At 56.7% G+C, this 15,735-nt stretch overlaps 1 protein-coding gene across 7 annotated transcripts in view; it reads right to left on the reverse strand.

Moving 5' to 3' along the window:
- CTNNBIP1 (catenin beta interacting protein 1) overlaps positions 1-15,735 on the reverse strand; it is a 56,626-nt gene that overhangs the window by 15,735 nt on the left and 25,156 nt on the right. The window contains exons 2-5 of one of the 7 annotated variants that reach the window (XM_021095297.1): positions 11,561-11,645; positions 7,886-8,049; positions 7,143-7,261; positions 6,275-6,365 (exon numbers count right to left, since the gene is read on the reverse strand). In XM_021095297.1, the coding sequence (XP_020950956.1) occupies positions 6,275-6,365; positions 7,143-7,261; positions 7,886-8,049; positions 11,561-11,645 (459 nt within the window). The other 6 variants (XM_021095298.1, XM_021095300.1, XM_021095301.1 and 3 more) reach the window with 6 other exon arrangements.

Consider the following 15,735-nt stretch of genomic DNA (forward strand, 5'->3'; position numbering starts at 1 on the left):
AAACTGACTACCATCCATGAGGACGCAGGTTTGATCCCTGGCCTCGCTCAGTGGCTTAAGGATCCGGCATTGCCACGAGCTGTGTGAGGTGTAGGTTGCAGACGCAGCTCAGATCCCGTGTTGCTGTGACTGTGGTGTAGGCCAGCGGCTACAGCTCCGATTGGACCCCTAGCCTGGGAACCTTCATATACTGTGGGTGTGGCCCTAAAAAGACAAAAAAAAAAAAAAAAAAAGAAAGAAAAGCAATTAACACAAGGTAACAGTTACTCCAACTATGAGATAGGAATCTCTAAGCTCTTCTGCTGTTTCTAATCTTTCCCAATGACTTTCTTCTTCTTCTTCTTCTTCTTTTTTTTTTCTTTTTCTTGTTTTTTGGCTGCATCCACAGCATATGGAATTCCTGGGCCAGGGATTGAATCTGAGCCTCGGCTGAGGCCTGCACCACAGCTGCAGCAACACTGGATCCTTTAACCCACTGCGCCACAGCAGGAACAGCTAATCCTCCCCAGCGACTTTCCACAATGACTATGCATCCTTTTGTAGCCAGGAAAAATGATCGATATATGTCATGGACAGAAGAGCACTGAGGACAAGAAAGGGATGAGCTCAGCATTCTGTTCAGCCTGCTCTCCTCCCTGGAGCCTACAGCTGGGCCTTCTCAGCGAGGCGACCTTTCCAGAGAAGTATTGACTTCCTCTGGTTCAAAGTCAGTCCTGCCAGGCTGTCAGGTCGGCTTGGCCACCCTGGGGACCAGGAGACAGCACTCAGAGAACTGGCTCCACGTTCCTGCCTTTCCGGAGGACTGTGGGCTCCGAGGCCCAGAGCCCCGTCCATTCATTTACCCAAGGCCACGCCAGGGCCGGGGGCCCAGCCCCACAAATACAGAGGGAAGCCACAGTCTTAAGTTCAAGGAGCTCAGGGTGGGTCAGGAGATGGGCCAGGAGATGGTGTGAGGAGTAGCACAGCCGAGGCACACGCGTGTGGAAGAGATCACAGGAGGGTCTGGCCATGCCTGTGGGAGGGGTGTGTGTGTTGGGGGGCAGTCAGGGCTGGGCAGCTGAGAGGCAAATGCAGGGGCAGACAGGCATGGTCACACACCGCCTGCAATAGGAGCTGAAAGCCACTCACTGTGGCTATTTATGGAGCATGAGGTCACAGTGTGGGGGAAGGCAGGGGGTCCTGCTCTTCATTCTAAGGGGGCTGGATTATTATTATTATTTTTTTTTTGCTTTTTTGCTTTTTAGGGCCGCCCGGGTTCCCAGGTTAGGGGCTGAATCAGAACTACAGCTGCCGGCCTCCACCACAGCCACAGCAACACCAGATCCAAGCTGAGTCTGTGACCTACACCACAGCTCACAGCCACACCAGATCCTTAACTCACTGAGCAAGGCCAGAGATAGAACCTGCAGTCTTATGGTTCCTAGTCGAATTCATTTCCTTCATTTCCACTGCGCCATGATGGGAACTCTCAGAGGAGGCTGGGTTTTATCCTTAAGGCAGTAGGGAGCCACTGAAAGATTTTTTGTCCTTTTTTTTTTTTTTTTTTTTTTTTTTTTTTTTTTAGGGCCGCACTTGCAGCATATGTTAGTTCCCAAGCTAGGAGTTGAATCAGAGCTACATACAGCTGCCAGCCCATGTGACATCCACAGAAACACAAGATCTGAGCTGTGTCTGTGCCCTGCACCACAGCTCACAGCAATGCCAGATCCTTAACCCACTGAGTGAGGCCAGGGATCAAATCCGCATCCTCATGGATCCTAGTCTGGTTCGTTACCGCTGAGCCATGATGGGAACTCCCTGAAAGATCTTAAGTTGGGAAGAGGCCCATGGTACAGTCTTGGAAAGCCACTCTGGCTACAGGCAGAAAGTGCACTGGGGGTGTCGGAGGAGAAATTGAGACGCCAGGAAGGAGCCGCTCACGGTGAAGAATTAATTAACGTGGGCTCAGACCAAAATGGGGGTTCAAACCAGGACGGTGAAGACAAGGCAGATTTGAGGAGCATCTAGGCAGGAGAATCAAGGGCCTTGGTAACCTCCGAGATGCCTGGGGAAGAGTCTGCGATGGTCCCCGGACACTGGGTCCGAGGGGGGTGCTTCCTCAGGACAGAGAATACAGGCAGAAGCACAGATCCAGGGCTGGTAGAGGTCATGACCCTGGATCTGTTGAGTGTGGGGGTGTGGCAGAGCGGGCACTTCGAGGTCTGGAGTCAGGGGAGGGGTCGGGCGGAGGGTGTGTGTCTGGAAGACATGCCCAGAGCTCTGCGGGCGTCCCGGGCACGTGTGTGATCCCAGGAGGAGCATGTGAGGCCAACAGGACAGGAAAGAGTATGGGGACACCAGCATGAGAGGAAGGGGGTGCTCCTGGGGGTGAGCAAGAGAGGCAGAAAGTGGGGGAGGCACGGAGGGGGGAGGTGGAGAGGGAGGAAGACAAAGCCAGGAAAGGAAGGCTTCTAGAAGGAGGCTCTCGAGGGTGGTCTCGGAGCAGCAGAGGCCAGGCGGGTCCGTCCACAGTTCGGTTCGGTGATGGGGGGCACTGGCCCCTCTGCTGGGAGCATCCAGTGAGTCCCTAAGGTGCAGGCCTGTGCCCCAGGGGTTCCAGCACCTGCATGGACCCAGCAGATACTGAAGACATGGCCATGTGGGAAGAGTGGGATGGGAGGAGGCCAGGAGGCCTGGGCGTGAGGCAGGACCACAGTGGGCGAGAGCTGTCCAGCCTGTTCTCTTGCCCAGGCCTGGGGAGGGCAAGCAGTGCTTCTGGTATTGGACCCTCCCAGCCCCAGAGGGGAAGCGTGTGCAGGTCTAAGATGATGGGCAAGGACCCCAGGACGGATGCCACACACTGATCCATTGGTGGGGCAGCCTCAGGCCCCTTTCTGAGGGCAGCTAGACCAGCCTAGGTAGGGGTTGCTGGCCTGTAGGAGGTGAGCGCAGGCATTTGCTGAGGGACAGTGCCACCTAGTGGCAGGAGGCACTCACACCAGGCTTCTGCTGGACCTTCCAGCCCATCACCTGACCTCTCCTAGGTCTTTCTGGGCCTTTCAAGCTGGGGTCAAGCGCACTGGAAGCAATGATCCAGGGCTTTAGCCAGCTGGGCAGCACTGGAGCCCCTGATGACACCACACCCTGTGGCATCAGCTGAGGTCGGCTCTGCCAACAGAGAAGGTGGGTGGACTAGAATTTTAGCTGAGAGCCATGTGGCCCCACAGCGTGGGTAGAAACGTGGGCTCCTGCTCTCAGGCTCGAACCTCCACAGTGGGAGAGGCCAGACTGACTGCTGTTTCACTGGCACAAAGAAAATACAGTATTCCCGGGAAGCTTGTGCAGGCACCGCCCCCTCCCCCTCCGACCGCTCCAGGGGAATTCTCCCTCAGGCCTTTCTGCAGCCCTTGTCCTCCTGCGTGGTTCCGGCAGAAGGGACCCTGGGGCCAGGGCAGACTGAAGGGCACCCCAGCAGCAGAGACCACCTCCCCAAAGAGCCCTCCTCAGGTCCAGGTTCAGTTCCAGGAACCTGCTCCCCTTGGGGAGAGGTACCTGGCCAGCCTGGCTGTCTGGATGCCCCACGCCCATGAGGGCCCGATTCCAGGGCCCAGAAACCACACCCACACATCCACGACTCGCTGCTGCCTGCTCAGCAGTTTCGAGCCAGGTGAAGTCACTGTGACAGCCTTAACTCGATTGAGCTCATTTTTATTTTCAATTGTTGGTTTAGATAAAGAAGATAGAGTTCTCTTAAAAATATTTATAAAAATTTCCCCTTATGGAGTTCCCGGCGTGGCTCAGTGGTTAACGAATCCAACTAGGGAACCGTGAGGTTGCAGGTTCGATCCCTGGCCTTGCTTAGTGGGTTAAGGATCTGGTGTTGCCATGAGCGGTGGTGTAGGTTGCAGACGTGGCTCGGATCCCACCTTGCTGTGGCTCTGGGGTAGGCTGGTGGCTACAGCTCCCATTAGACCCCTAACCTGGGAACCTCCATATGCCGCAGGAGCGGCCCTAGAAAAGGCAAAAAGACCCCCCCCCAAAATCTCCTCTTATTATAAAAGAAATGTGTGTGCAATGTTTAAAAATTGGTTTTTACAAAAAGGTGTGATTTGGAGTTCTCTTGTGGCACAGCGGGTTAGGGATCTGGCGTTTTCACTGCAGTGGTTTGGGTTGCTGCTGTGGCACAGGTTCGGTCCCTGGCTGGGGAATGTCCACAAGCCCCAGGTGTGGCCAAAAAAAAAAAAAAAAAGTGTGACTTGGGTGGCTTGGAAAGTAAAAGTCCCGTATACAGTTCTACTCTCTATGGAAATTTCCTATAGGAATTCCCATCATGGCTCCGTGGTTAATGAACCCAATTAGTATCCATGAGGATGCAGGTTCAATCCCTGGCTTCGCTCAGTGAGTTAAGGATCTGGTGTTGCCTTGAACTGTGGATCCTGCATTGCTGTGGGCTGTGGCATAGGCTGGCCGCTGTAGCTCTGATTGGACCCCTAGCCTGGGAACCTTCATATGCTGCAGGTGCAGCCCGAAGAAGACAAAAAAAAAAATGAAGAAAAAATTTCCTATGGACAACCTGGTACACATTCTTTGGGGATTTTTGGTTCTATACACGTACATGCACGAATTTGTGTGTGAGGGGGCGTATGCGGTGACGTCTTCTATACCAGCATATAGTTCTATGGTTTATTTGGATTTTTTCCATTAAGAGCATACTACTAGGGACCTTCTTTTCAGTTTTTTAAAAATTTTTACTTATTTATATATTTATTTATTGGCCATGCCCAGGGTATGTGGAAGTTTCCAGGCCAGGGACTGAACCCACACCACAGCAGTGACCCAAGCCAAAGCAGTAACCCACTAAGCCACCGGGGAACTCCTACTAGAGGCATTCTTACCACCTCAAGTTCAGGTTAACTCAGTGACCCTAGACCAGGATGGGAGGAAAGGTGATGCCCCAGGGACGCCAAGGCCGGAGGATTTCAGGCGGCTGTGGTTCAGGAGCAGGGGAGAGGCACCCATGCTAAAACCCAGGTCAGCCCTGGAAGAGAGAAGACTTCTCCCAGAAGAAACATCCCAGGAGGCGGGCCAACTCCATACTCCTGTCTCCTGCCCGGTGGGAGCTGACAGTGCAGTTGGGCAGAACAGGCCGTGGCAGGAGTGTGGCCCAGGCAGGCGCTGTCCCCGAGAGCTGCGGGAGCCACCGGAACACCCTGTACATTTCTGCTGAGTTGGGTGCACAGGCCGGGTCACACCCAGCGTCAGAGCTCGGGACCCGGGCCCTGTGCCAGGGCCGAGCCCTGAGATATCCAGGAGACTAAAAGCAGCTTCAAGAAAAGCAGCCCCTGTGCCAGATCTGCTCTCCTCCTCAGCACACACACCCACCTGCACGCTGCTCCTGAGAGCCCGCTCCCACCGGACAGCCCACTTGGCTGCACCATTCAAAGGCCAATAATTCCAACCAAGTGTGATAAGAACCCAAGGAAAGGACGAGATGAAGCTGGTGGTCAGGATCCCGGGCTATAGCGTCAGGCTCAGCCTTCCAAAAGCGGAGAGCCCATTACGTGCCCTGTGGCTCCAGGACAGACAGTGACAAACCCAGTTCTGGAGTCAGGCTGTAGCTTTGCATCCTGGGCCCTCTAATAATCGGCGGCATGAACTGGCTGCCGAGACTTACTGCTTCTTACCCGTTTTCTCCCCTGCTCAGTAGAAGCGATAGAGCTGGGAGCGCTCTATGGTTAAAGGAAACGACGTGTGTCAAGCCCAAGCCTGCTACATGATGAATCCTCAGTGTTACCCACCACCAGCTACGGCTGGCTGAGGGCGCTCAAAAAAGAAAGAACTTCTGCAGGTGCACACAGACCTCCAGGGCTACTGGGGACACCTCCCTGGGTGCAGCCAGGAATACAACAGCCACCGTGTAGCCTGCACTCAGGCCGGACCCCAGCACACAAGGGCGGTTTCCTTGCTCCTGAACTGGGCACCGGGCAGGCCGGGGTCCCGCCAAAGGCTAAAGCAATGCAAGAACCAGAGTCCCTGTAACCGCCACCATTATCCGACTGGGGCCTGGGCTCCCACCTGGGGTTAGGAGAAGGGACCAGCCTGGAGGCTCCAGAGGTTTCCTGGGCTCCACATCTCAATGCTGCCGTTGCCGGGGTGGGGGCTCAGCTCTGCCTTGTCTGCCCCAAATCTCTCCCTCGTGGGTCACCCAGGCAGAAGGGCTCGAGCTATGACCTGAAGGACCCACAGCTTGCTATCCCCGAGAAGCGTGGGGCTGGCGCTGTGGCCCTCGACTCACCCTGGTCGATGGAGTGCTGGGGCAGCTGGCTGAGCTGGCTGTTCACTACCCCCGCGTAGGTGCGCAGGAACTCCTCCTCGCTGGCTGTCAGCTGCAAGGGCGAGAGCCGGGTGAGGGGCTCCAGGCAGCCACTCCCTGAAGGCACCTGCCCGGCCAGGCTTGATCCCCGAGGGCGCCTCCTCCTTTGCTCCTTGGGCCTCTGTTCTTTTTTGGCCACCCCATGGCATCCCAGGCCAAGAGTCAGATCTGAGCTGCAGTCTCGACCTACACTGCAGCTGCAGCGCCAGACCCTGGACCCACTGTGCTGGGCTGGGGATTGAACCTGTATCCTGGAGCTGCAGAGATGCTGCCAATCCTGTTGCGCCACATCGGGAACTCCAGGCCTCTGTTCCTGAGATGTGGCCTTTCAGTTCCAGGGCGAGCACCCCTCCTCCCACCCCTGAAACTTGCTTCCCAGGGCCCCGAGGGCCTGCCACCGGGATCAGCTCTGAGACAGGATTCCGAGGCAGACCCTCCCTCTCCTTGTGAGAAGGGTCCCCGCACACCTGCTGCCCCCTTGGTGCCTGTCCTGCCCTTGAACACCCCTGGGAGAGAAGATTCTCAGGGCTGAGAGGGAGGGAGGAAGGTGGGGGCTTTAGAACGCACGCCCACCTGGGCCAGACCTGGCATGGGGCTGGGAAGACGGCCCCAGCGGTGCCTGCGGACCTGGACATGCTCATCTCTGGGCCGGGAGACTGAATGAGCCTCAAAGCCAAACCAGAGGTCCCAGCACACCCCTCCCCGGAACCACGGCTGCTGCGGAAGGGGGCCTCAGCCCCTCTGCCCTGCCCGCCTGGGTGCCCACTGTTCCCGCCCCGCAGGCACTCACATTGGAGCCCATCTTCCTCAGCATGAGCAGCACTCGGACCTTCTGCTGAATGTACATCTCCTCCGGACTCTTCCCGGGGGCCCCCTCGCGGTTCATCCCCTGGCCAGCTCTGGGGACTCCTGTGGAGGGAGGAGAATCATGGGGGGGGGGCAGTGTGAGGACGAGACCCAGCCCCCCACAGGCAGGAGTCGTCAGGCAGCCCACGATGCTGCGGGGGCTGGTTTCCGAGAGCCCAGAAAGGGTGGCGGGTTGCTGGTTCCTCCTGAGCCCCCACTGGCCCCAGACAGCAGGATTGAGCAGCTACCCCTGGAGCAGGCGCAGCCCTGGTGGCCAGGCCCCTTCTGTGCCTACGATGTCGGGCCGGGGGCCGGGGTGACCCGGACTTCTGGCCAGCTCCACCTTCCAGCCACCCCCTCAGCAAGGCTCCTGCCACGAGCCCAGGAGAGGTGGTACAGAAAGCCCAAAGCGTCCCTGGCTTTCAAAGCGAGTAGCTCCTACAAGGAGCAAAGGGACGTGATCGGAGGCCGCCAGCCTGGGCCTGTAGCGGGAGAGACCTTGGGATCAGTACCCAGCCCCCAAACACCAAGACAGCTCCCTCTGCAGAAGTCCCTGCCGAGTTCAAGAGGCCAACTCCTGGGCTGGGCTCCAAGGAGTCCCTCGATGGGGACAGCGAGCCCGGGCCATGGGCGCAGACACCCGCCCAGGCTCGCCACCGCCCCCACCGCCCCCAGAGGTCCACCCACCTGTCACAGGGTGGCTCCTGCAGGCAGCAGCCGTGTCCAGGTGCTGCAGGGACCCGACCTGCAGAAAGGTCCCGGGAGAGCAGTCCCAGGGTTTCCTCCCTCCAGGAGGAGCCGGTGGGGAGGAAGCCGGGCGTGGAGGGGTTAGGGTTACACACTTGTAACTCCTGGATGAGTCAGAAATAACACAGCAGCTGGTGGGGGTGGAGCCTCCGCAGCCTGGGTGCCAAGGAGCTGCGCTTGGAGGAGCAAGGGAGCCGGGCTTGCGGGCCAAGGACACTCCTCACACCGTCCATCCCTCGGGGGCTGGCCAGCCCTGGACCAGCAGGCTCTCCCGGGCAAAGGGCCGACTCAGAAATACGCCAGAGCCCCGGGCAGCAGCTTCCCGGGCAGCAGGAGCTGACGGGGCCCTGGCCCCCAAAGCCCACACTATAGGGCGAAAGGCTCACAGAGCAGCTGTGTGGGGCTGTCTCCTTATAGGGCTTTCCTTTCCGCCACCAATGCCAGGCTCCCTCTTGGTCTGCTCTCCTGCCACTTCCCCGGCTCAGAAGGGGGCCTCATTAACAACTGCTAACTGGGAAGGAGGGCAGAGCCGCCTCCAGAACAACCTCTGATGAGAGGCAGCCAGCCACCCCCCAGGGCCAGGTGCATGGCGGGCTCAGCCACAGCCCCAGCTTCTGAGCACAGCTGAGCGGGAGGCTGGCTTCTGGGCTCTCACTTCTCCTGCTGACCCCTTCCCACCTCCTTCCTCTCCACCACCCCAACGACTGGCCAGAAGAGATGACATCTCTCCCAATGCAGCCCATCCCAGCACGGTTCCCTCCCCTCTGCCTTGCTGCCCCAGAACCTGCTGGGAAGCTCCTCCCCCAGCAGCCTCTGCCCTGGGTGGCCCCGAATCTGGAACAGCCTTCCCTTCCCTGACTGCCTGACTGGAGTGGCTTCTGCGCCCCTGCCCAGGGCTCCCCCACCCCCTGGGCATGCAGCCCCCCCCCGCTGGGCTGGCTGAATGGAGAGTTCAGGCCCTGTGGCGTCTAGGATTCCCTCGCAATAGCCACATCTCTTAGGGTCCAATGCAAACCCCTAATCCAGTTGCCATAGCCAAATTTAGCTTTTCCGAAGACTCTCATTCCTGAGTGATTTGTGTGCCTTGGGCTGTCATGTTCTCAAAGGACATCTGAAGCCTCCATGAAGCCCTCAAACTGGGAGTTAGGGCTTCCAAGGGTAAAATCTGTCCTGCGTCCAAGGACCAGCTCTCTCCTTGTGGAAGACAAGGGACTGGCCACTAGGTGTCGCCACAAACACACAAGAACCAGAGCTCCAGTGCTGCCCCCCACCCCCGCCAGCCCCCCAGCCTTTCTGGTTCAAGCCTTCACTGTGATCCTGTCACAAACCACACCCCAGTCCCAGGTCCCAGAGCAAGTTCTCGTCCCCCACTTAGGGGCCAGCCCTACCCAGGCAAGGATCATGTCTGGTTTTGCTGTGCATCGCGGGACCTGGGATCTTGGCCTCAGAGGACAGAGCCCCTTCCTCTCTGCCCTTTCCGGATCAGCCAAGCTTCCTCCAACAGAGACATGGGGGCTCAGGACCAGGAGGAGAGAGAGTGTGCGTGTGCGTGTGTGCACGAGTGTGCGTGTACATGTGTGAATCATTTTACACAGGGTCTGTTCACAGAATTTCACCCTTCCCACTAATCCTGCCCTCGGCGCCCCGTACAGATCAGTGCTGTTCCAGCGACACATGCCCCCACCCTCCACACTCCAGTCCTGCTGGACGAGGCTCTGGTCGTGCCTGGTCCACGTAATTCTGTCCTAAGCAGAACCTGCATCCAGGGTGCCGATGTGAAGCAAACAGCTGAAGAGAATCAATCATAAGCGACCCAAACAAGGCAGACTTTTCAGTGGCGGGGATTCTGTGAGTATATTACAGTGTGTTTGGGTTTGGTGTCTAACCGAGCAAACATGCTATTAAGTTGTCATCACAATTTTGACCCACATTGGATTAACTTCACTGGAGAATCCTTATTCTCCCCTGTAGGGATCAGGAATGGTCTCCATTAAAATGTCATTCATTTAGACACGCTAATTACCCATTCGGTCCTCAGCCCTAAGAGCCAACGTAATGATGCTTCTCCATTATGCTCTCCCAGCGACCCCAGAAACACCCCACCGCCTTGGCTGGTGGCGCTTCCATTCTAAACCCTAAGAAAACCCCTCCGTGTCAGCTGCCCACGTCAGAGACAGACCTGCTCCCTCTCTGAAGACAAAACATTCTGGAAGCAAACCAGGGAACGGCATAAAAGAGCCAAAATATGGAAAATGGGAAGAAACAGGCAACTATCAACTCTCCTGGCGACGGCAAGGCTTGTGGCCACGCGGATGTTATGCCACAGACCTCCACGTGTGATATGAACAGGGCGCATGAGTCCAGAAAATGACATGTGACTGGGACAAACGCAGTGCTGAGACGCTGCGGGACATATGTTCGCTGCGGGCACAGAGACATCCACGCGCCGCCATCCACACACCCTTATGAGGCCGCAGCTCTGTTGAAGGAAGATTGGCCGGTAAAGGACAAAGAGGAGGGGGTTCCCAACCACTGGGAGGGATCCATCCGAAGTGACAAATGTGGCCCGTGGCCTGCGAAGTCACACTGCGGTCTCTGGGAGGCATCCAGGTCGTCCCTGAGAGACCACGCTCCTGCCCAGAGGTAGAGGGACCTGATCTGCAGGCACATGAGCTCCAGCCTGGAAGCAGCTGATCTCACGTGGAAGGATGGGGAGCTGGGGCAGAGGGACCCGGGAGCAGGATGTGCTGCTGTCACACCCGTTCTGATCCACAGCTTTGAAAGCCAGCCTCCCTTCACAGGCACCAGGGGCCCCAAATGCAAACACAGCCACCCGCACTCATCTTTATTTATAAACTTGAAGCTAGCCTGTGGAAAACCCACATTTATGCAAATTGGAATATAAGTTTATAGCCATGGTGGTCTAGCACCTGCCTGGAAAAGGCTGAGTAACCTCTGCTGGGCCGGGCAGCAGGCGGCCTTTGGACACACAAGCCACCTGTCCCAAGGGTCCCAGCACTTGCCTTCTGTTTTGTCCATTAAAAAAACAAACAAACAGATGGTGATATATATATTTAACTGCTCATGTTTTTAAATGTGCATTTACCCTGGTGCAGTGTTTAGGCTGCATGGAAATACAATGCCGTATAACTGTGTGATTCACAGAGTTTATATAAAACATATACACATATATTTTTTGTCTTTTTAAAGCCATGCCCTTGGCCTATGGAATTTCCCAGGCTAGGGGTCAAATAGGAGCTGCCGCTACCGGCCTACACCACAGCCACAGCAATGCTGGATCCTTAACCCACTGAGAGAGGCCAGGGATCGAACTGACATCCTCATGGGTCCTAGTCAGGTTCACTACCACTGAGCCACAACGGGAACTACATAAAATATTAATTCAGCCTGCACACATCTTAGCCCAAAAGACCTCAGCAGTAGCACAACGTTCTCCCTAAAGACCCAGCTAAAGCAATGAGGCTTACCAGGGACAGTGGAGAAAGGACAGGAGGTGAGCTAACTTCACGGTCAGCCCTTGAGCGGGTACCCGAGGCCCCCTCCTGATGCCGTTCTGTGGCCGTGCTCCGGATGCCGGAACCCTGGGGTCCTTACCTGCTTCTGGAAATCACCTTCAGGCAAACAGGCGCTCAACTGTGACGGGAGGGTTGTGGCCGGGGAGGAATAGAAGGGTGCAGCCCTGTGGAAACACAGAACATGGGTCATGGGAGGAGGCGGGAGGAGCACACGCCCAGCGCTGAGGGATGCGGGCCGGCTGGCGGGAAGCTCCCGGCGACAGGCTCTGTGCGGTCCAGAAATACCTGTGTGTCTGGCCGGCCCAGGAACTTGCACCAACACCTCGGGGATAAGGTGCTGACTGCAGCTATGCTCGCCTTCATTTCCAGCCAAAGCAGGTCACCATACACCCTCCTCCCCTCGGGTGAGTCACCAAGGGCGATGGAGAGCTGTGCCGGGAGACGTCCAGGACCAGAGTGAGTCACGGCCGGGCTGCTGATGGGCACGTCCTGCACCCACACGAGAAGGCCCCCCACCCACCAAGCATCACGACGAGCCAGGCGCGGGCACCTGGGCGCTCCAGCCACTTTGTGCAGATGTGGGAACATCTGTGGTTGCAGACGGAAGCACACGCACACCTGCCAACTGCAGGTGATTTACAACCTACGAGCCTGGCCACGTGTCTGCGGGCCCCACATGCACCTCTTGCAGGCATCAGGGAACAGTCTCGTCTTCTGTCTCCCACACATAGCCTCATTTTGGACCCTCTGCAGGGTAACCGGGAGAGGCGGGCTGCTGACGCTGGGCAGAGGCATAGGGAGAACAGGTGGCGGCCCGGCCACCCCTCCACGGCGGCACGGGGACCGCGGAGCATCTGGTTTAGACGTGCACCTCTGGCTCTCAGCCCCGCAGTGAGGACAGACACCTTGGGATAAATGGGAAACTTACTGTGAGGGACCAAGAGGCCCCTCGGTCCTCAGCAATTTCTGCCAAGGAAGCTACTCACTCACCCGAGGGGCCCAGAAAGTGAGATTTCTTTTTTTTTCTCGGTCTTTTTAGGACCATAAAAAGCATATGGAAGAAGTCCCTGGCCTAGGGGTTGAATCAGAGCTATAGCTGCTAGCCTACACCACAGCCACAGAAACACCAGATCCAAGCGGCGTCTGCAACCTACACCACAGCTCATGGCAACGCTGGATCCTTAACCCATTGAGCAGGGCCAGAGATCAAACCTGCATCCTCATGGATACTAGTCGGATTCGTGTCTGCTGAGCCAGGACGGGAACTCCCAGACAGTGAGATTTCAAAAGGCCCCCCTCCAGGCAAATGCTGCTCCAGCCCCTGGGTCTCTGGTCTGCCTGGCCCTTCAACCTGCGACGGCCCTGGGATGGAGAAGCGGTCACCACCACTGCCATCCCCTCCACCCGCAGAGTACCCTATGGGAAAGACATTTATAGCAATTAATTGCTCTTTTATTCCTCTAGACATCAAAGCGCCGAAATACCAAGGATCCCTGGGGAACTTTGCACCCAAGTCCCCACATTCCTTCAAAAAGAGATGAAAAGAGACAAGCTTCTCCACTTCTGAGGGCTTTCATTTCTCCAACGATCACAACAGCCAATTAGCCTCCTACCATCTACAGGGCTCGGACGTCCAAGAAGCACAGAGAACCTTGGACTCAGGACTTGAAGGAGAGGACACCTGAGGGACATGGTGGCCACTGATGGGGCCGTCCTGAGACTCACACCAGCTCTTCCATTTGCACCTTATGATCGGGTCAGTGTTCCCAGTTTTTGTTTGTTTGTGTGTTTGGGCTGTGACCACAGCATGCAGAAGTTCCAGGACAGGGGATCCAACCTGAGCCACGGCAATAACCAGAGCCGTAACAGTGACAATGCTGAGTCCTTAACCTGCTAGGCGACCAGGGAACTCTTGTCTTAAAGTTTTTAATTTTTCGTTTTCTTTTAATGGCTATACCTGCGGCCTATGGAAGTTCCTGGGCACAGGGTCAAATCGGAGCTGCAGCTGGGGTCTGTGTCACAGCCACAACAACACCGGATCTGAGCCACATCTGTAACCTACGCCGCAGCTAATGGCATTGCCAGATCCTTAACCCACTAAGCGAGGCCAGGGTTCAAACCGCCATCCTCACAGGGACAACATCAGGTCTTTGGCCTGCTGAGCCACAATGGGAACCCCAGTTCTTAATAACTTTTGAACAAGGGGCCCTGCAGGGGCCCCCACAAACTATCTAGCTGGTCCAGAATGAGGGAAAGGATGCCAACGGATCTCAAACTGCCAAGGGCCCAGTAACCTTAAGCAGAGGTGACATGGCCTCCAGAAGGATCTACTAAAATAAAACCTTCCGAGGTGTCCAGAGCCCTGTACCAGGCTCAGGGAGCAGGAGATACAACAGTGGGGCATGACACTGAGCCTGCCTTCCAGGAGGTAACTGAATGGCTGAGGAAAGCACACTGCACAAGGCAAATGGAAAACAAGACAATAATTCATAACAACGACCCAGAAAGATATGCCAGGTTAAGACACAAACACTTCCAAGGGTGCCAAGCACATGAAACATGCTGTGCCCAGCACCTCCCCCTGAGCAGCTCAGAGGCAGGAGAAAAAGACCCAGAGCCTCCACCCAGTACAGTAAGTGGCAGAGTAAGCGGATGTGCAAAGCTCTGTGGCAACACAGAAGAAGAGGAGGGACCAGCTCACAGCAGAAGCCACTGGAGCTGGGTTTTGAAGGATGAATAGGAGTTTGCTAGTAGGGAAGCGGGGGAGGGCACTGCAGGCACAGGAACAGACATTCTCTGAACAAACAGTTACTGAGCATGTGTTTAGTATATGCTAGGCCCTGGGCTGGGCATTGAGGATACACAGTGAGCGTGTGATGGTCCGTGACGAGGGCTCCCAGTGAGCAGGGGAGACAAGACACAAATCAAGTCATAACCCGGTAAACGTGGCCTCAGACACTGCGATAAAAAACAATGGGCTGGGGGGGCCCTGATGACACACAGCTGGGAATCTGACCTTGCCCAGGGGCAGGAGGTGACTTCTGAGCCATTACCTGAGGGTGAGGAGGAGCTGGGCTGGGGCCACACCCATAAAAATCCTGAAGCAGGAAGAGACCGGGCCTTTGGGAAAACTGGAGGAAGAAGGCAGGCGAGGGGCTCAAGGTGCCAGACCACGTGGGTCTCCAAGCGGGGTGAGGAGAGGTTCAAGCAGGGGGAGTTGAGGAAAATCTGAGCTTTCCGAGACCCCTGCGGGCGGACCTGTTGGGCCGGGGGAGCCGGGCTCGGGCTGGGAGGGTGGGAGAAGGGATGGTGAGGGCGTGAGGGCTTGGGACACTTTGGCAGGTAGAACTTCGGGATGGGAGCAGTGTCACAGCCCGGGCTGCCGGCGAAGGCCCTGAGGACAGGCAGAACAGCCAGGATGGGACCCCACGGGCCACGGAGACGCCCATGGCTGGAAACAGAGTAGGTTCGTCCTTCAGATGAAATCGACACCACTGTGAATATCCAACATGTGCTTGGAGTCAGAAGGCGGTGAGGGACCAGATCCGAGAAATACCTGGGGCACTTCCAGGAGATGCTGTGCCAGAGGGGGCGGTGGGGCAAGGGAGCCACTTTGGGAAAAAGGAGCCATGGTAAATCACTGACAGCCTGGCGATGCCACTTACCAGCTGTGTGAACTTGAGGAATGTGTTCACTCATTCAATCAACAAATATATTGAGGACTCACTGGCTACTGGGATATGTGGTGCAAAAAGAGTCAAAAGTTCCTACATGCATTATAGGGAGAGATAAAACAAAATCCACAAAAAGTAATCCATGGGCAGATAACCCAGCGGGAGGAAGGGGACAGGCGCTATGCACATACCCAAGAGGGGTGAGCAGACAGCAGTGTGGCGTGCTCAGGTGAGGGGAGAGCAGGGGAAGCTCAGGGGAGCTCAGGGGAGATGGACAGGGGCTCTGGACATAGCGGGAGGGAACTGAGTGAGGGGAGGGGATCACCAGGCTGGGGAGGCCTCTGAGAGGCTGGAGCCGCAAGGTGACCTGGTCTGACCTGGTTTTTAGCAGGGCCACCCCAACTCGGAAACAAGAAGAGGCTGGAGGGCCAAGGAGAGTGGAAGTGGGGAGAGCAGTGAGGAAGCCAGGCAGAGGGCTCCACCTGCCAAGAGCACTTCCCCCTTGGTTGTGACAACCAGGAATGTCTCCAGGTGCTCCCTGGGGGACAAAATCCCCTCCAGGTGAGAACACGGCTTTGAA

The sequence above is a fragment of the Sus scrofa genome, chromosome 6 (genome assembly GCF_000003025.6).
Source record: "Sus scrofa isolate TJ Tabasco breed Duroc chromosome 6, Sscrofa11.1, whole genome shotgun sequence".
NCBI classification, from domain to species: domain Eukaryota; kingdom Metazoa; phylum Chordata; class Mammalia; order Artiodactyla; family Suidae; genus Sus; species Sus scrofa.